Raw genomic sequence first — 21,482 nt, forward strand, 5'->3', positions numbered from 1 at the left:
ATCTCATCATCTCATCCAGCATAATGTCCTTTATTTCCTCATCTCATCCAGCATAATGTCCTTTATTTCCTCATCTCATCCAGCATAATGTCCTTTATCTCCCCATCTCATCCAGCATAATGTCCTTTATCTCCTCATCTCATCCAGCATAATGTCCTTTATCTCCTCATCTCATCCAGCATAATGTCCTTTATCTCCTCATCTCATCCAGCATAATGTCCTTTATCTCCTCATCTCATCCAGCATAATGTCCTTTATTTCCTCATCTCATCCAGCATAATGTCCTTTATTTCCTCATCTCATCCAGCATAATGTCCTTTATTTCCTCATCCAGCATAATGTCCTTTATCTCCCCATCTCATCCAGCATAATGTCCTTTATCTCATCATCTCATCCAGCATAATGTCCTTTATTTCCTCATCTCATCCAGCATAATGTCCTTTATCTCCTCATCTCATCCAGCATAATGTCCTTTATCTCCTCATCTCATCCAGCATAATGTCCTTTATCTCCTCATCCAGCATAATGTCCTTTATCTCCTCATCTCATCCAGCATAATGTCATTTATCTCCCGCATCTCATCCAGCATAATGTCCTTTATCTCCTCATCTCATCCGGCATAATGTCCTTTATCTCCCCATCTCATCCAGCATAATGTCCTTTATCTCCTCATCTCATCCAGCATAATGTCCTTTATCTCCTCATCTCATCCAGCATAATGTCCTTTATCTCCTCATCTCATCCAGCATAATGTCCTTTATCTCCTCATCTCATCCAGCATAATGTCCTTTATTTCCTCATCTCATCCAGCATAATGTCCTTTATTTCCTCATCTCATCCAGCATAATGTCCTTTATTTCCTCATCCAGCATAATGTCCTTATCTCCCCATCTCATCCAGCATAATGTCCTTTATCTCATCATCTCATCCAGCATAATGTCCTTTATTTCCTCATCTCATCCAGCATAATGTCCTTTATCTCCTCATCTCATCCAGCATAATGTCCTTTATCTCCTCATCTCATCCAGCATAATGTCCTTTATCTCCTCATCCAGCATAATGTCCTTTATCTCCTCATCTCATCCAGCATAATGTCATTTATCTCCCGCATCTCATCCAGCATAATGTCCTTTATCTCCTCATCTCATCCGGCATAATGTCCTTTATCTCCCCATCTCATCCAGCATAATGTCCTTTATCTCCTCATCTCATCCAGCATAATGTCCTTTATCTCCTCATCCAGCATAATGTCCTTTATTTCCTCATCTCATCCAGCATAATGTCCTTTATCTCCTCATCTCATCCAGCTTAATGTCCTTTATCTCTCCATCTCATCCAGCATAATGTCCTTTATCTCCCCATCTCATCCAGCATAATGTCCTTTATCTCCCCATCTCATCCAGCATAATGTCCTTTATCTCCTCATCTCATCCAGCATAATGTCCTTTATCTCCTCATCTCATCCAGCATAATGTCCTTTATCTCCTCATCTCATCCAGCATAATGTCCTTTATCTCCCCATCTCATCCAGCATAATGTCCTTTATCTCTCCATCTCATCCAGCATAATGTCCTTTATTTCCTCATCTCATCCAGCATAATGTCCTTTATCTCCTCATCTCATCCAGCATAATGTCCTTTATCTCCTCATCTCATCCAGCATAATGTCCTTTATCTCCCCATCTCATCCAGCATAATGTCCTTTATCTCCCCATCTCATCCAACATAATGTCCTTTATTTCCTCATCTCATCCAGCATAATGTCCTTTATCTCCCTCATCTCATCCAGCATAATGCCCTTTATCTCCTCATCTCATCCAGCATAATGTTCTTTATCTCCCCATCTCATCCAGCATAATGTCCTTTATCTCCCTCATCTCATCCAGCATAATGTCCTTTATCTCCCTCATCTCATCCAGCATAATGTCCTTTATCTCCTCATCTCATCCAGCGTAATGTCCTTTATCTCCCCATCTCATCCAGCATAATGTCCTTTATCTCCCCATCTCATCCAGCATAATGTCCTTTATCTCCTCATCCAGCATAATGTCCTTTATCTCCCCATCTCATCCAGCATAATGTCCTTTATCTCCTCATCTCATCCAGTATAATGTCCTTTATCTCCCATCTCATCCAGCATAATGTCCTTTATCTCCTCATCTCATCCAGCATAATGTCCTTTATCTCTCATCTCATCCAGCATAATGTCCTTTATCTCCTCATCTCATCCAGCATAATGTCCTTTATTTCCTCATCCAGCATAATGTCCTTTATCTCCTCATCTCATCCAGCATAGTGTCCTTTATTTCCTCATCCAGCATAATGTCCTTTATCTCCTCATCTCATCCAGCATAATGTCCTTTATCTCCCCATCTCATCCAGCATAATGTCCTTTATCTCCTCATCTCATCCAGCATAATGTCCTTTATCTCCTCATCTCATCCAGCATAATGTCCTTTATCTCCTCATCTCATCCAGCATAATGTCCTTTATCTCCTCATCTCATCCAGCATAATGTCCTTTATCTCCTCATCTCATCCAGCATAATGTCCTTTATCTCCTCATCTCATCCAGCATAATGTCCTTTATCTCCTCATCTCATCCAGCATAATGTCCTTTATCTCCCCATCTCATCCAGCATAATGTCCTTTATCTCCTCATCTCATCCAGCATAATGTCCTTTATCTCCTCATCTCATCCAGCATAATGTCCTTTATCTCCTCATCTCATCCAGCATAATGTCCTTTATCTCCTCATCTCATCCAGCATAATGTCCTTTATCTCCTCATCTCATCCAGCATAATGTCCTTTATCTCTCCATCTCATCCAACATAATGTCCTTTATCTCCTCATCTCATCCAGCATAATGTCCTTTATCTCCTCCAACATAAGGTGGCTTTATTTTGTTTGCGCAACACAGGAGTGTTGTAAATGTCATGTAATCCGACTATAGATAAGGATGTGCAACACCTGGCAACACGCACACACACACACACATGGCAACACACACACACACACACACACGGTTAGTGAACATACCCACAGTCACACAGGATCCCTACCTTCCTGGCGAGCAGGCTTTTCCTCCTCATGCCACAGGTCTCCAGCTGTAGTCGTCCTCTGATGGCCAGCTCTATGAGCATGCAGCCACGAAGCCCCGATGAGATGCAGTCGTTCCAGAACGACGTGTAGCCCTGAGAGAGGAGGACAGGGATGAGTGTGTGTGTGTGAGCATACAGCCACAGAGCCCCGATGAACGACGTGTAACCCTGAGAGAGGATGACAGGGATATGTGTGTGTGTGTGTGTGTGTGTGTGTGTGTGTGTGTGTGTGTGTGTGTGTGTGTGTGTGTGTGTGTGTGTGTGTGTGTGTGTGTGTGTGTGTGTGTGTGTGTGTGTGTGTGTGTGTGTGTGTGTGTGTGTGTGTGTGTGTGTGTGTGTGTGTGTGTGTGTGTGTGTGTGTGTGTGTGTGTGTGTGTGTGTGTGTGTGTGTGTGTGTGTGTGTGTGTGTGTGTGTGTGTGTGTGTGTGTGTGTGTGTGTGTGTGTGTGTGTGTGTGTGTGTGTGTGTGTGTGTGTGTGTGTGTGTGTGTGTGTGTGTGTGTGTGTGTGTGTGTGTGTGTGTGTGTGTGTGTGTGTGTGTGTGTGTGTGTGTGTGTGTGTGTGTGTGTGTGTGTGTGTGTGTGTGTGTGTGTGTACAGCAACAGAGCCCCGATGGACGACGTGTAACCCTCAGAGAGAGAACAGAGCGTGGTCACTACAAGGTAGAACTGGGCGATATGGTCAAAAACATCCACATCAAGATAAATAGATTGAATTATCCTAACGATAAATAGACCTACAGTGCCTTGCGAAAGTATTCGGCCCCCTTGAACTTTGCGACCTTCAAACATAAAGATATAAAACTGTATTTTTTTTTTGTGAAGAATCAACAACAAGTGGGACACAATCATGAAGTGGAACGACATTTATTGGATATTTCAAACTTTTTTAACAAATCAAAAACTGAAAAATTGGGCGTGGCACTGTATATGTATCAAACATTAATGTGAAACCGGTTAGAATAATAATTTGTATGTTACCATACCATTAAAACTACTATTTTGAATGTTGTAAATATTAAAAGTTGTACTTGTTAGCAATATTGGCAGACGTTTAATTTCAAACATCATATTTCTCCAGTATAGGCTACTTACGCTGATTATCGATATCAGTAACAATGTCCTTGATAAATTGTTGGTACGGTCTCGGTTTAGCAGCCGGGCTCTACTTCACTTGCTACATACACTAGCTACGTACACTAGCTACGTACACTAGCTACGTACACCAGCTACGTACACTAGCTACGTACACTAGCTACGTACACTAGCTACGTACACTAGCTACGTACACCAGCTACGTACACCAGCTACGTACACCAGCTACGTACACCAGCTACGTACACTAGCTATATTCTAGAGGAGGAACTGTAGCCCTGTCGCAAAGACAAGCGGACTGGGAGCACAGTCGTTACACGGTTGGTTCAATTAGTGTCCCCTTGCCTGATCCGAATGTAACGGATGTGAAACGGCTAGCTTAGTTAGCGGTGGTGCAGCGATAAATAACGTTTCAATCGGTGACGTCACTTGCTCTGAGACCTTGAAGTAGTGGTTCCCCTTTGCTCTGCAAGGGCCGCGGCTTTTGTGGAGCGATGGGTAACGATGCTTCGAGGGTGACTGTTGTTGATGTGTGCAGAGGGTCCCTGGTTCGCGCCCGGGTATGGGCGAGGGGACGGTATAAAGTTATACTGTTACACGAACATTTACAAGTAGGTATATACCGTATACAGGGGTATTAGGAAATAGCCATGGGCTGGTTTTTCCAATACTGCTGAAACAATTTCTTAGTCGTTTTTTTCCAAAACATTTAAATATTTGTAGCCACTTTTTTAAAGTGAATACCTGCAGTCCACTTGTGCAATACGTTAGGAGATAAAGCAGACGTTCTTCATTTCACTGGTCACGTTATGAGGCTTACTGTCGTTCTCCAGAACAGTTGAGCCAGTCACTTTATGAGGCTTACTGTCGTTCTCCAGAACAGTTGAGCCAGTCACATTATGAGGCTTACTGTCGTTCTCCAGAACAGTTGAGCCAGTCACATTATGAGGCTTACTGTCGTTCTCCAGAACAGTTGAGCCAGTCACTTTATGAGGCTTACTGTCGTTCTCCAGAACAGTTGAGCCAGTCACGTTATGAGGCTTACTGTCGTTCTCCAGAACAGTTGAGCCAGTCACGTTATGAGGCTTACTGTCGTTCTCCAGAACAGTTGAGCCTGTCACTTTATGAGGCTTACTGTCGTTCTCCAGAACAGTTGAGCCAGTCACATTATGAGGCTTACTGTCGTTCTCCAGAACAGTTGAGCCAGTCACTTTATGAGGCTTACTGTCGTTCTCCAGAACAGTTGAGCCTGTCACGTTATGAGGCTTACTGTCGTTCTCCAGAACAGTTGAGCCAGTCACGTTATGAGGCTTACTGTCGTTCTCCAGAACAGTTGAGCCAGTCACGTTATGAGGCTTACTGTCGTTCTCCAGAACAGTTGAGCCAGTCACGTTATGAGGCTTACTGTCGTTCTCCAGAACAGTTGAGCCAGTCACGTTATGAGGCTTACTGTCGTTCTTAATTTCCTGAAGTAACATCCTTGCTATGCCACAGAGAGGTACGGAGATGTCATTTCCTGAAGTAACAGCCTTGCTATGCCACAGAGAGGTACGGCGATGTCATTTCCTGAAGTAACAGCCTTGCTATGCCACAGAGAGGTACGGCGATGTCATTTCCTGAAGTAACAGCCTTGCTATGCCACAGAGAGGTACGGAGATGTCATTTCCAGTTACACTTCTCAACCTTCCTAAAATTCTCTATTGTATTAGAAATAATAGGATCAAAAGAAGGTGCTATCCTAGGCCTCCCGGGTGGCGCAGAGACCCTTGGTTCGCGCCCAGGCTCTGTCGCGACCGGGAGGTCCGTGGGGCGATGCACAATTGGCCTAGCGTCGTCCGGGTAAGGGAGGGCTTGGCCGGTAGGGATATCTGTGTCTCTTCGTGCACCAGTGACTCCTGTGGCGGGCCGGGCGCAGTGCGCGCTAACCAAGGTTGACAGGTGCACGGTGTTTCCTCCGACACATTGGTGCGCCTGGCCTCCGGGTTGGATGCGCGCTGTGTTAAGAAGCCGTGCGGCTTGGTTGGGTTGTGTATCGGAGGACGGCGTGACTTTCAACCTTCGTCTCTCCCGAGCCCGTACGGGAGTTGTAGCGATGAGACAAGATAGTAGCTACTAAAAAACAATTGGACGCCACGAAAATTGGGGAGATAAAAGTGTAAACAACAAAAAATAAGAAGATGCTTGTCTGAGAAGTCCTTTAGCGCCTTCAGTCCTTCAGCGCCTTCAGTCCTTCAGCGCCTTCAGTCCTTCAGCGCCTTCAGTCCTTCAGCGCCTTCAGTCCTTCAGCGCCTTCAGTCCTTCAGCGCCTTCAGTCCTTCAGCGCCTTCAGTCCTTCAGTCCTTCAGCGCCTTCAGTCCTTCAGCGCCTTCAGTCCTTCAGCGCCTTCAGCGCCTTCAGTCCTTCAGTGCCTTCAGCGCCTTCAGTCCTTCAGCGCCTTCAGTCCTTCAGCGCCTTCAGTCCTTCAGCGCCTTCAGTCCTTCAGCGCCTTCAGTCCTTCAGCGCCTTCAGTCCTTCAGCGCCTTCAGTCCTTCAGCGCCTTCAGTCCTTCAGCGCCTTCAGTCCTTCAGCGCCTTCAGTCCTTCAGCGCCTTCAGTCCTTCAGCGCCTTCAGTCCTTCAGCGCCTTCAGTCCTTCAGCGCCTTCAGTCCTTCAGCGCCTTCAGTCCTTCAGCGCCTTCAGTCCTTCAGCGCCTTCAGTCCTTCAGCGCCTTCAGTCCTTCAGTCCTTCAGCGCCTTCAGTCCTTCAGCGCCTTCAGTCCTTCAGCGCCTTCAGTCCTTCAGCGCCTTCAGTCCTTCAGCGCCTTCAGTCCTTCAGCGCCTTCAGTCCTTCAGCGCCTTCAGTCCTTCAGCGCTTAGCTGACTAGTTCTCATATCCATCCATTTTCCTGAAACAGGAGAATGATTCTACATACTGTTAGATTTACACATGATTCACTGCTTGCTTCCCCGACAGCCACATGGTTTCAATTCAACATCAAACTAGGGAGCCCATTGGGCTCGGCTTGGGGCGGAACTCAGGGAAACGCGGCATCAACATCATCTAAGACTACTCTGTCATTAAAGGAAAAACAAGATGGTCGACACCACCACCGATACCCAGCAAAGACAGCTGGTTACCATTCCCTCCCTCTGTGTCGGGGGACTGGAGAATTCAGAGGGGGGTCGGGGGTCTGAATGGAGTAAGGAGAGGGGGCTATGGAGTTGATCAGAGCAAAGAGCTGTACTTCACTAACTACCACTCAGCATACTGCTGAATGAGGCCCTTTAAAATGCAGCCATGAGTGTTCTACGGTATTAGAGCATTAAAGCTTAGAAAGCGCAAGGGGTCAAACAGGTCCCCCCTCTCTGTAATTGCAAACAAAGGTTTCTGTACCAAATATTAAGTTCTGCTTTTATGATGTATCAAATACTTATGTCATGCACTAAAATGTAAATAAATTACTTTTAAAAATTCTGGATTTTTGTTTTAGATTGCGTTTCTCACAGTTGAAAAAAAAAAAGACAGACCTCTACATGCTTTGTAAGTAGGAAAACCTGCAAAATCAGCAGTGTAGAATGCACAAGGTGCAATTTGGAAATGAGGTAGCACATAACCAGTTCCTCTTGTCATTGCAGACCTTAGAGATATTTATAATATGTGAGATATGTCCAGATCAACGAGCCCATACATTTTGTTGTGATGTTCTCCAATGCCGGAAGGGGGGGTGAAAAGTGAAAAGGTTTGGGAACCCCTGTGTTAGACAACTGGACTGTGTCCATCTCATGTTAGACTAGTGGGATGTGTCCATCTCATGCTGCCTGTTAGACTAGTGGGATGTGTCCATCTCATGCTGCCTGTTAGACTAGTGGGATGTGTTCTCATCTCATGTTAGACTAGTGGGATGTGTCCATCTCATGTTAGACTAGTGGGATGTCCATCTCATGTTAGACTAGTGGGATGTGTCCATCTCTCATGTTAGACTAGTGGGATGTGTCCATCTCATGTTAGACTAGTGGGATGTGTCCATCTCATGTTAGACTAGTGGGATGTCCATCTCATGTTAGACTAGTGGGATGTGTCCATCTCATGTTAGACTAGTGGGATGTGTCCATCTCATGATAGACTAGTGGGATGTGTCCATCTCATGTTAGACTAGTGGGATGTGTCCATCTCATGATAGACTAGTGGGATGTGTCCATCTCATGTTAGACTAGTGGGATGTGTTCATCTCATGTTAGACTAGTGGGATGTGTTCATCTCATGTTAGACTAGTGGGATGTGTCCATCTCATGTTAGACTAGTGGGATGTGTTCATCTCATGTTAGACTAGTGGGATGTGTCCATCTCATGTTAGACTAGTGGGATGTGTCCATCTCATGTTAGACTAGTGGGATGTGTCCATCTCATGTTAGACTAGTGGGATGTGTCCATCTCATGTTAGACTAGTGGGATGTGTCCATCTCATGTTAGACTAGTGGGATGTGTCCATCTCATGTTAGACTAGTGGGATGTGTCCATCTCATGTTAGACTAGTGGGATGTGTTCATCTCATGTTAGACTAGTGGGATGTGTCCATCTCATGTTAGACTAGTGGGATGTGTCCATCTCATGCTGCCTGTTAGAGTAGACTAGTGGGATGTGTCCATCTCATGCTGCCTGTTAAGACAAGTGGGATGTGTTCATCTCATGTTAGACTAGTGGGATGTGTCCATCTCATGCTGCCTGTTAAGACAAGTGGGATGTGTCCATCTCATGCTGCCTGTTAAGACTAGTGGGATGTGTCCATCTCATGCTGCCTGTTAAGACAAGTGGGATGTGTCCATCTCATGCTGCCTGTTAAGACAAGTGGGATGTGTCCATCTCATGCTGCCTGTTAAGACTAGTGGGATGTGTCCATCTCATGCTGCCTGTTAAGACAAGTGGGATGTGTCCATCTCATGCTGCCTGTTAAGACATCTCATGTTAGACTAGGGATGTGTCCATCTCATGCTGCCTGTTAAGACTAGTGAGATGTGTCCATCTCATGTTAGACTAGTGGGATGTGTCCATCTCATGTTAGACTAGTGGGATGTGTCCATCTCATGTTAGACTAGTGGGATGTGTCCATCTCATGTTAGACTAGTGGGATGTGTCCATCTCATGTTAGACTAGTGGGATGTGTCCATCTCATGCTGCCTGTTAAGACTAGTGGGATGTGTCCATCTCATGTTAGACTAGTGGGATGTGTTCATCTCATGTTAGACTAGTGGGATGTGTCCATCTCATGTTAGACTAGTGGGATGTGTCCATCTCATGCTGCCTGTTAAGACAAGTGGGATGTGTCCATCTCATGTTAGACTAGTGGGATGTGTCCATCTCATGCTGCCTGTTAAGACAAGTGGGATGTGTCCATCTCATGTTAGACTAGTGGGATGTGTCCATCTCATGCTGCCTGTTAAGACAAGTGGGATGTGTCCATCTCATGCTGCCTGTTAGACTAGTGGGATGTGTTCATCTCATGTTAGACTAGTGGGATGTGTCCATCTCATGTTAGACTAGTGGGATGTGTCCATCTCATGTTAGACTAGTGGGATGTGTCCATCTCATGTTAGACTAGTGGGATGTGTCCATCTCATGTTAGACTAGTGGGATGTGTCCATCTCATGTTAGACTAGTGGGATGTGTCCATCTCATGTTAGACTAGTGGGATGTGTCCATCTCATGTTAGACTAGTGGGATGTGTCCATCTCATGTTAGACTAGTGGGATGTGTCCATCTCATGTTAGACTAGTGGGATGTGTCCATCTCATGTTAGACTAGTGGGATGTGTCCATCTCATGTTAGACTAGTGGGATGTGTCCATCTCATGTTAGACTAGTGGGATGTGTCCATCTCATGTTAGACTAGTGGGATGTGTCCATCTCATGTTAGACTAGTGGGATGTGTCCATCTCATGTTAGACTAGTGGGATGTGTCCATCTCATGTTAGACTAGTGGGATGTGTCCATCTCATGTTAGACTAGTGGGATGTGTCCATCTCATGTTAGACTAGTGGGATGTGTCCATCTCATGTTAGACTAGTGGGATGTGTCCATCTCATGTTCATGTTAGACTAGTGGGATGTGTTCATCTCATGTTAGACTAGTGGGATGGGTCCATCTCATGTGTCCATCTCATGTTAGATGTGTCTCTCATGTTAGACTAGTGGGATGTGTCCATCTCATGTTAGACTAGTGTCCATCTCATGTTAGACTAGTGTCCATCTCATGTTAGACTAGTGGGATGTGTCCATCTCATGCTCTCATGTTAGACTAGTGGGATGTGTCCATCTCATGTTAGACTAGTGGGATGTGTCCATCTCATGTTAGGTGGGATGTGTCCATCTCATGCTGCCTGTTATCTCATGACTAGTGGGATGTGTCCATCTCATGTTAGACTAGTGGGATGTGTCCATCTCATGTTAGACTGTGGGATGTGTCCCTCATGTTAGTGGGATGATCTATGTTAGACTAGTGGGATGTGTCCATCTCATGTTAGACTAGTGGGATGTGTCCATCTCATGTTAGACTAGTGGGATGTGTCCATCTCATGTTAGACTAGTGGGATGTGTCCATCTCATGTTAGACTAGTGGGATGTGTCCATCTCATGCTGCATCTCATGTTAAGACTAGTGGGATGTGTCCATCTCATGTTAGACTAGTGGGATGTGTCCATCTCATGTTAGACTAGTGGGATGTGTCCATCTCATGTTAGACTAGTGGGATGTGTCCATCTCATGTTAGACTAGTGGGATGTGTCCATCTCATGTTAGTTAAACTATCTGGGATGTGTGTCCATCTCATGTTAGACTAGTGGGATGTGTCCATCTCATGTTAGACTAGTGGGATGTGTCATCTCATGTTAGACTAGTGGGATGTGTCCATCTCATGTTAGACTAGTGGGATGTGTCCATCTCATGTTAGACTAGTGGGATGTGTCCATCTCATGTTAGACTAGTGGGATGTGTCCATCTCATGTTAGACTAGTGGGATGTGTCCATCTCATGTTAGACTAGTGGGATGTGTCCATCTCATGTTAGACTAGTGGGATGTGTCCATCTCATGTTAGACTAGTGGGATGTGTCCATCTCATGTTAGACTAGTGGGATGTGTCCATGTTAGACTAGTGGGATGTGTCCATCTCATGCTGCCTGTTAGACTAGTGGGATGTGTCTCTCATGTTAGACTAGTGGGATGTGTCCATCTCATGTTAGAGACTAGTGGGATGTGTCCATCTCATGCTGCCTAGACTAGTGGGATGTGTCCATCTCATGTTAGACTAGTGGGATGTGTCCATCTCATGTTTAGACTAGTGGGATGTGTCCATCTCATGTTAGACTAGTGGGATGTGTCCATCTCATGTTAGACTAGTGGGAGACTATGTGTTCATCTCATGTTAGACTAGTGGGATGTGTCCATCTCATGTTAGACTAGTGGGATGTGTCCATCTCATGTTGCATCTGTTAGACTAGTGGGATGTGTCCATCTCATGTTAGACTAGTGGGATGTGTCCATCTCATGTTAGACTAGTGGGATGTGTCCATCTCATGTTAGACTAGTGGGATGTGTCCATCTCATGTTAGACTAGTGGGATGTGTCCATCTCATGTTAGACATCTCTCATGTTAGACTAGTGGGATGTGTCTCATCTCATGTTAGACTAGTGGGATGTGTCCATCATCTCATGTTAGACTAGTGGGATGTGTTCATCTCATGTTAGACTAGTGGGATGTGTCCATCTCATGTTAGACTGCCTCTCATGTTAGACCATCTCAGTGGGATGTGTGTCCATCTCATGTTAGACTAGTGGGATGTGTCCATCTCATGTTAGACTAGTGGGATGTGTCCATCTCATGTTAGACTAGTGGGATGTGTCCATCTCATGTTAGACTAGTGGGATGTGTCCATCTCATGTTAGACTATGGGATGTGTCCATCTCATGTTAGCTTGCCTGTTAGTGGGATGTGTCCATCTCATGTTAGACTAGTGGGATGTGTCCATCTCATGTTAGACTTGCCCATCTCATGTTAGACTAGTGGGATGTGTCCATCATCTCTCATGTTAGACTAGTGGGATGTGTCCATCTCATGTTAGACTAGTGGGATGTGTCCATCTCATGTTAGACTAGTGGGATGTGTCCATCTCATGTTAGACTAGTGGGATGTGTCCATCTCATGTTAGACTAGTGGGATGTGTCCATCTCATGTTAGACTGCCATCTCATGTTAGACTAGTGGGATGTGTCCATCTCATGTTAGACTAGTGGGATGTGTCCATCTCATGCTGTGGGATGTGTCCATCTCATGTTAGACTAGTGGGATGTGTCCATCTCATGTTAGACTAGTGGGATGTGTCCATCTCATGCTGCCTGTTAGACTAGTGGGATGTGTCCATCTCATGTTAGACTAGTGGGATGTGTCCATCTCATGTTAGACTAGTGGGATGTGTCCATCTCATGTTAGACTAGTGGGATGTGTCCATCTCATGTTAGACTAGTGGGATGTGTTCATCTCATGTTAGACTAGTGGGATGTGTCCATCTCATGCTGCCTGTTAGACTAGTGGGATGTGTTCATCTCATGTTAGACTAGTGGGATGTGTCCATCTCATGTTAGACTAGTGGGATGTGTCCATCTCATGTTAGACTAGTGGGATGTGTCCATCTCATGTTAGACTAGCCTCTCATGTTAGACTAGTGGGATGTGTCCATCTCATGCTAGTGGGATGTGTCCATCTCATGTTAGACTAGTGGGATGTGTCCATCTCATGTTAGACTAGTGGGATGTGTTCATCTCATGTTAGACTAGTGGGATGTGTCCATCTCATGTTAGACTAGTGGGATGTGTCCATCTCATGTTAGACTAGTGGGATGTGTCCATCTCATGTTAGACTAGTGGGATGTGTCCATCTCATGTTAGACTAGTGGGATGTGTCCATCTCATGTTAGACTAGTGGGATGTGTCCATCTCATGTTAGACTAGATCTAGTGGGATGTGTCCATCTCATGTTAGACTAGTGGGATGTGTCCATGTTAGTCCATCTCATGTTAGACTAGTGGGATGTGTCCATCTCATGTTAGACTAGTGGGATGTGTCCATCTCATGTTAGACTAGTGGGATGTGTCCATCTCATGTTAGACTAGTGGGATGTGTCCATCTCATGTTAGACTAGTGGGATGTGTCCATCTCATGTTAGACTGTTAGTGGGATGTGTCCATCTCATGTTAGACTAGTGGGATGTGTCCATCTCATGTTAGACTAGTGGGATGTGTCCATCTCATGTTAGACTAGTGGGATGTGTCCATCTCATGTTAGACTAGTGGGATGTGTCCATCTCATGTTAGACTAGTGGGATGTGTCCATCTCATGTTAGACTAGTGGGATGTGTCCATCTCATGTTAGACTAGTGGGATGTGTCCATCTCATGTTAGACTAGTGGGATGTGTCCATCTCATGTTAGACTAGTGGGATGTGTCCATCTCATGTTAGACTATGTGTGTCCATCTCATGTTAGACTAGTGGGATGTGTCCATCTCATGTTAGACTAGTGGGATGTGTCCATCTCATGTTAGACTAGTGGGATGTGTCATCTCATGTTATGTTAGACTAGTGGGATGTGTCCATCCATGCTGCCTGTTAGACTAGTGGGATGTGTCCATCTCATGTTAGACTAGTGGGATGTGTCCATCTCATGTTAGACTAGTGGGATGTGTCCATCTCATGTTAGACTAGTGGGATGTGTTCATCTCATGTTAGACTAGTGGGATGTGTCCATCTCATGCTGCCTGTTAGACTAGTGGGATGTGTCCATCATCTCATGTTAGACTAGTGGGATGTGTCCATCTCATGTTAGACTAGTGGGATGTGTCCATCTCATGTTAGACTAGTGTCCATCTCATGGATGTGTCCATCTCATGTTAGACTAGTGGGATGTGTCCATCTCATGTTAGACTAGTGGGATGTGTCCATCTCATGTTAGACTAGTGGGATGTGTCCATCTCATGTTAGACTAGTGGGATGTGTCCATCTCATGTTAGACTAGTGGGATGTGTCCATCTCATGTTAGACTAGTGATCTCATGTTAGATAGTGGGATGTGTCCATCTCATGTTAGACTAGTGGGATGTGTCCATCTCATGTTAGACTAGTGGGATGTGTCCATCTCATGTTAGACTAGTGGGATGTGTCCATCTCATGTTAGACTAGTGGGATGTGTCCATCTCATGTTAGACTAGTGGGATGTGTCCATCTCATGTTAGACTAGTGGGATGTGTCCATCTCATGTTAGACTAGTGGGATGTGTCCATCTCATGTTAGACTTCATCTCATGTTAGACTAGTGGGATGTGTCCATCTCATGTTAGACTAGTGGGATGTGTTCATCTCATGCTGCCTGTTAGACTAGTGGGATGTGTCCATCTCATGTTAGACTAGTGGGATGTGTCCATCTCATGTTAGACTAGTGGGATGTGTCCATCTCATGTTAGACTAGTGGGATGTGTCCATCTCATGTTAGACTAGTGGGATGTGTCCATCTCATGTTAGACTAGTGGGATGTGTCCATCTCATGTTAGACTAGTGGGATGTGTCCATCTCATGTTAGACTAGTGGGATGTGTCCATCTCATCTCATCTCATGTTAGACTAGTGGGATGTGTTCATCTCATGTTAGACTAGTGGGATGTGTTCATCTCATGTTAGACTAGTGGGATGTGTCCATCTCATGTTAGACTGCCTGTTAGACTAGTGGGATGTGTCCATCTCATGTTAGACTAGTGGGATGTGTCCATCTCATGTTACTAGTGGGATGTGTATCTCATGTTAGGGTGGGATGTGTCCATCTCATGTTAGACTAGTGGGATGTGTCCATCTCATGTTAGACTAGTGGGATGTGTTCATCTCATGCTGCCTGTTAGACTAGTGGGATGTGTCCATCTCATGTTGCCTGTGTGTCCATCTCATGTGACTAGTGGATGTGTCCATCTCATGTTGCCTCTCATGTTAGACTAGTGGGATGTGTCCATCTCATGTTAGACTAGTGGGATGTGTCCATCTCATGTTAGACTAGTGGGATGTGTCCATCTCATGTTAGACTAGTGGGATGTGTTCATCTCATGTTAGACTAGTGGGATGTGTCCATCTCATGTTAGACTAGTGGGATGTGTCCATCTCATGTTAGACTAGTGGGATGTGTCCATCTCATGCTGCCTGTTAGACTAGTGGGATGTGTCCATCTCATGTTAGACTAGTGGGATGTGTCCATCTCATGTTAGCTGCCTGTTAGACTAGTGGGATGTGTCCATCTCATGTTAGACTAGTGGGATGTGTCCATCTCATGTTAGACTAGTGGGATGTGTCCATCTCATGTTAGACTAGTGGGATGTGTCCATCTCATGTTAGACTAGTGGGATGTGTCCATCTCATGTTAGACTAGTGGGATGTGTCCATCTCATGTTAGACTAGTGGGATGTGTCCATCTCATGCTCATGTTAGACTAGTGGGATGTGTTCATCTCATGTTAGACTAGTGGGATGTGTCCATCTCATGTTAGACTAGTGGGATGTGTCCATCTCATGTGTCCATCTCATGTTAGACTAGTGGGATGTGTCCATCTCATGTTAGACTAGTGGGATGTGTTCATCTCATGTTAGACTAGTGGGATGTGTCCATCTCATGCTGCCTGTTAGACTAGTGGGATGTGTCCATCTCATGTTAGACTAGTGGGATCTCATGTTAGACTGTGGGATCATCTCTCATGTTAGACTAGTGGGATGTGTTCATCTCATGTTAGACTAGTGGGATGTGTCCATCTCATGTTAGACTAGTGGGATGTGTCCATCTCATGTTAGACTAGTGGGATGTGTCCATCTCATGTTAGACTAGTGGGATGTGTCCATCTCATGTTAGACTAGTGGGATGTGTCCATCTCATGTTAGACTAGTGGGATGTGTCCATCTCATGTTAGACTAGTGGGATGTGTCCATCTCATGTTAGACTAGTGGGATGTGTCCATCTCATGTTAGACTAGTGGGATGTGTCCATCTCATGTTAGACTAGTGGGATGTGTCCATCTCATGTTAGACTAGTGGGATGTGTCCATCTCATGTTAGACTAGTGGGATGTGTCCATCTCATGTTAGACTAGTGGGATGTGTTCATCTCATCTCATGTTAGACTAGTGGGATGTGTCCATCTCATGTTAGACTAGTGGGATGTGTCCATCTCATGTTAGACTAGTGGGATGTGTCCATCTCATGTTAGACTAGTGGGATGTGTCCATCTCATGTTAGACTAGTGGGATGTGTCCATCTCATGTTAGACTAGTGGGATGTGTCCATCTCATGTTAGACTAGTGGGATGTGTCCATCTCATGTTAGACTAGTGGGATGTGTCCTCATCTCTCATGTTAGACTAGTGGGATGTGTCCATCTCATGTTAGACTAGTGGGATGTGTCCATCTCATGTTAGACTAGTGGGATGTGTCCATCTCATGTTAGACTAGTGGGATGTGTCCATCTCATGTTAGACTAGTGGGATGTGTCCATCTCATGTTAGACTAGTGGGATGTGTTCTCATCTAGTGGGATGTGTCCATCTCATGTTAGACTGCCTGTTAGACTAGTGGGATGTGTCCATCTCATGTTAGACTAGTGGGATGTGTCCATCTCATGTTAGACTAGTGGGATGTGTCCATCTCATGTTAGACTAGTGGGATGTGTTCATCTCTCATGTTAGACTAGTGGGATGTGTCCATCTCATGCTGCCTGTTAGACTAGTGGGATGTGTCCATCTCATGTTAGACTAGTGGGATGTGTCCATCTCATGTTAGACTAGTGGGATGTGTCCATCTCATGTTAGACTAGTGGGATGTGTCCATCTCATGTTAGACTAGTGGGATGTGTCCATCTCATGCTGCCTGTTAGACTAGTGGGATGTGTCCATCTCATGTTAGACTGCCTGTTAGACTAGTGGGATGTGTCCATCTCATGTTAGACTAGTGGGATGTGTTCATCTCATGTTAGACTAGTGGGATGTGTCCATCTCATGTTAGACTAGTGGGATGTGTCCATCTCATGTTAGACTAGTGGGATGTGTCCATCTCATGTTAGACTAGTGGGATGTGTCCATCTCATGTTAGACTAGTGGGATGTGTCCATCTCATGTTAGACTAGTGGGATGTGTCCATCTCATGTTAGACTAGTGGGATGTGTCCATCTCATGTTAGACTAGTGGGATGTGTCCATCTCATGTTAGACTAGTGGGATGTGTCCATCTCATGTTAGACTAGTGGGTCCATGTGTAGTGGGATGTGTCCATCTCATGTTAGACTAGTGGGATGTGTCCATCTCATGTTAGACTAGTGGGATGTGTCCATCTCATGTTAGACTAGTGGGATGTGTCCATCTCATGTTAGACTAGTGGGATGTGTCCATCTCATGTTAGACTAGTGGGATGTGTCCATCTCATGTTAGACTAGTGGGATGTGTCCATCTCATGTTAGACTAGTGGGATGTGTCCATCTCATGTTAGACTAGTGGGATGTGTCCATCTCATGTTAGACTAGTGGGATGTGTCCATCTCATGTTAGACTAGTGGGATGTGTCCATCTCATGTTAGACTAGTGGGATGTGTCCATCTCATGTTAGACTAGTGGGATGTGTCCATCTCATGTTAGACTAGTGGGATGTGTCCATCTCATGCTGCCTGTTAGACTAGTGGGATGTGTCCATCTCATGTTATCTCATGACTAGTGGGATGTGTCCATCTCATGTTAGACTAGTGGGATGTGTCCATCTCATGCTGCCTGTTAAGACAAGTGGGATGTGTCCATCTCATGCTGCCTGTTAAGACAAGTGGGATGTGTTCATCTCATGTTAGACTGTGGGATGTGTTCTGTTAGACTAGTGGGATGTGTCCATCTCATGCTAGTGGGATGTGTCCATCTCATGTTAGACTAGTGGGATGCTGGACTAGTGGGATGTGTCCATCTCATGCTGCCATCTCATGTTAGACTAGTGGGATGTGTCCATCTCATGCTGCCTGTTAAGACTAGTGGGATGTGTTCATCTCATGCTGCCTGTTAGACTAGTGGGATGTGTCCATCTCATGCTGCCTGTTAAGACAAGTGGGATGTGTTCATCTCATGCTGCCTGTTAGACTAGTGGGATGTGTCCATCTCATGCTGCCTGTTAGACTGGGATGTGTTCATCTCATGTTAGATAGTGGGATGTGTCCATCTCATGCTGCCTGTTAAGACAAGTGGGATGTGTCCATCTCATGCTGCCTGTTAAGACTAGTGGGATGTGTTCATCTCATGCTGCCTGTTAGACTAGTGGGATGTGTCCATCTCATGCTGCCTGTTAAGACAAGTGGGATGTGTTCATCTCATGCTGCCTGTTAGACTAGTGGGATGTGTCCATCTCATGCTGCCTGTTAAGACAAGTGGGATGTCTTCAACTCAACACACCACGTACTCCACTGGCGAGATGCATCCAAAGCTGATGGACTAATGGACTGTCACCTGTCACCTGTCAATGCATTGAGCCTCTGGTTCAGATCTTTACTGTGCTCTACTGCAGCGTGTGGGCTCAGCTACAGTCAGAGACACAATCATATGATAGTTGCTGAATAAGACATGTTTCCTAGTATAAGACGGACTTCAGCGCAGCATTGGGAGGGGGGTGTAACTTTGAAATATGCATCACGACACTTCTCTTTCACAGCAGAGCCGCCTCAGCTAGTTACAGCGAGAGATGTCACTCCTTTCTGCCACACTCTGTGATTTATTATATTCAGATGGAAATGCATTTGCTCCAGTGAATCTCATACCCAGAGCATCAAGCCTGAAGCATTTCCAGGACACAAATTAAGCCTCGTCCAGAACTAAAATATATAAAATATATGCTCAATGGAGAATCTCCACTGAAAGTATTTCTTAAATCCGGACTTTAGAAGCCATGGAAACTTGGAAATAATGAGAAACATATCCTGACTAAAACAATGACAACAGGAGACCAGAACAAGCATTCAAATTAGAGCAAGTTTGGCAACTTTGATGGGGGCTCACAGGTCTGCATATCCATACCCACACATGTAGTCAGAGCCAGCCCTAAGAAGAACCTCATCAACAGCCAAAGGACCCAGTTAGAAGAACCTCATCACCAGCCAAAGGACCCAGTTAGAAGAACCTCATCAACAGCCAAAGGACCCAGTTAGAAGAACCTCATCACCAGCCAAAGGACCCAGTTAGAAGAACCTCATCACCAGCCAAAGGACCCAGTTAGAAGAACCTCATCAACAGCCAAAGGACCCAGTTAGAAGAACCTCATCAACAGCCAAAGGACCCAGTTAGAAGAACCTCATCACCAGCCAAAGGACCCAGTTAGAAGAACCTCATCACCAGCCAAAGGACCCAGTTAGAAGAACCTCATCAACTGCCCAAGACCCCAGTTAGAAGAACCTCATCAACAGCCAAAGGACCCAGTTAGAAGAACCTCATCACCAGCCAAAGGACCCAGTTAGAAGAACCTCATCACCAGCCAAAGGACCCAGTTAGAAGAACCTCATCAACTGCCCAAGACCCCAGTTAGAAGAACCTCTTTTACCAGCCAAGGGACCCAGTTAGAAGAACCTCATCAACTGCCCAAGACCCCAGTTAGACAGAACCTCAGACAGACAGACAGAGGACAGACAGACAGACAGACAGACAGACAGACAGACAGACAGACAGACAGACAGACAGGAGGGCAAGTCAACAACAAATAAACTTTTCTAAATACCTATAAGGTTCAAGGTTAGCGAAAAGACTGAAAGTAATAACGAGACATATCTAAGAATGGCGAAAAATAACGATATTAACTTCTCTCGCCAGCCAGCCAGCTAACTAACTTCAGTTTACTGGCAAAACAAACAAAAAATATTTTGGGGGGTAAACAAACCGTGACGTAGATCTGCTGCGACAGCTTTACTATTTTCACTGTCAATGTCAGCAGGTCGAGTAACAACTTCCCGAGTGGCAGAATTAACTACCATGCAAATAAGTTTTTATAATGACACTTGGGACTATTGAAAACGTTCATAGAAACAATAGTCTGCTTAGGATACCGCCAAAAAACAAGGGTGATTACAATGAGAGTACCCGATTAGCTGTACTTTACACGGGGGCGTGGTGAAATGAAACCATGCCTCGCCGTGTGTATCTTTAAAAAGGTATCAAGTTAACATCTAGGTTTTATTCATTTTTTTTTTAAATATATTTTATTATCGCTGATATTATGAAAGTTCCTTATGCTTACAAAACCTTGATCATCAAAGTCTCTTTTTGGCGCTAAACTACCTATCTAAAACCCTTGTCAATGTAGCCAGCAAGTCAATATAAACATAACTAAATTAGGTACATCGTTAATACTAGTTAACGGCACAGTTAACTAGCAATAATTATATTGACCAAATCTATCGAGTTGACGTTAGCTATCGCCTATTAGTACATGTTATTTTGACGTCTTTGAATTAACGTTACCTAACCAGCTAAATATAGTTTTAGTTACAAAATAAATACACAATTATACCTCGCGGTCCTTTAATCCCAAGAGTAGTACTTCTTCCATCAAGGTGAGTCGAGTTTCTTTGGAGTCTCCTTTGTCCGGTTCCTCTTGTTCTTCCCCGCTGCAGCGGCGGCGGGGCTCGAAGTCGTCATCCCCGGACCCTCGGTCCTTGTCGGCGGCAGCCGTACGAGAGGCCTCGGTCCGTCTCTGCACTAGGCCCGAGCTCCGCTGTATCAGGGAAGTCATGTCTACAAGTTCCAACAAGCAACGGAGGGGAAGGGGGAAAAAAACACCCGGCTCGACTCGGTCTCTCACTACCCTGCCGTGATTTTTGAAAACCACTTTAAATTTCCCCCCTCCGATACATACAGCTACGGACTCCCAATTATTATTATTTTTTTAAAATTATTATTATTTTTATTTATTTTTTATATCTGGGAAATGACAACTATACCACAACCAATTTAGCGACATATAAGCAATATTTCAGTGTTTCCCTCAGCCTCCACTCTCCCCCCCACCCCACCCCGCCGTCCACTGGTAGTTCATCCAATATGGCGGTGAGCGATGACGAGAGCAGTGGATGTGGTACTTGAGTTGAGCTTGTTGGCGCGTCCCACAGGTAAAGACAGGGGAGGAGAAAAGTAGATGTCAATAACAGGGGACAGATTCCCATTTGGCTGACGACAGTTTTGAACACTTTCAGGTATGATGTTCCTAGGTCAACCTACAGGTATGGCCCTGGCCTGGCGCAACAGAT

The 21,482-nt window shown here is 45.1% G+C and overlaps 1 protein-coding gene across 2 annotated transcripts in view; it reads right to left on the minus strand.

The window, feature by feature from the left end:
* LOC127911855 (Golgi phosphoprotein 3-like) overlaps positions 1-21,262 on the minus strand; it is a 47,519-nt gene extending 26,257 nt beyond the window's left edge. Inside the window, exons 1-2 of one of the 2 annotated variants that reach the window (XM_052479739.1) lie at positions 20,747-21,262; positions 3,062-3,193 (exon numbers count right to left, since the gene is read on the minus strand). In XM_052479739.1, the coding sequence (XP_052335699.1) occupies positions 3,062-3,193; positions 20,747-20,968 (354 nt within the window). In that variant the 5' untranslated portion in view covers positions 20,969-21,262. The remainder of the gene's footprint in view (positions 1-3,061; positions 3,194-20,746) is intronic. The other variant, XM_052479738.1, reaches the window with a different exon arrangement.
* Positions 21,263-21,482: the final 220 nt, after the last annotated feature.

This window comes from Oncorhynchus keta, chromosome 25 (assembly GCF_023373465.1).
Source record: "Oncorhynchus keta strain PuntledgeMale-10-30-2019 chromosome 25, Oket_V2, whole genome shotgun sequence".
NCBI classification, from domain to species: Eukaryota; Metazoa; Chordata; class Actinopteri; order Salmoniformes; family Salmonidae; genus Oncorhynchus; species Oncorhynchus keta.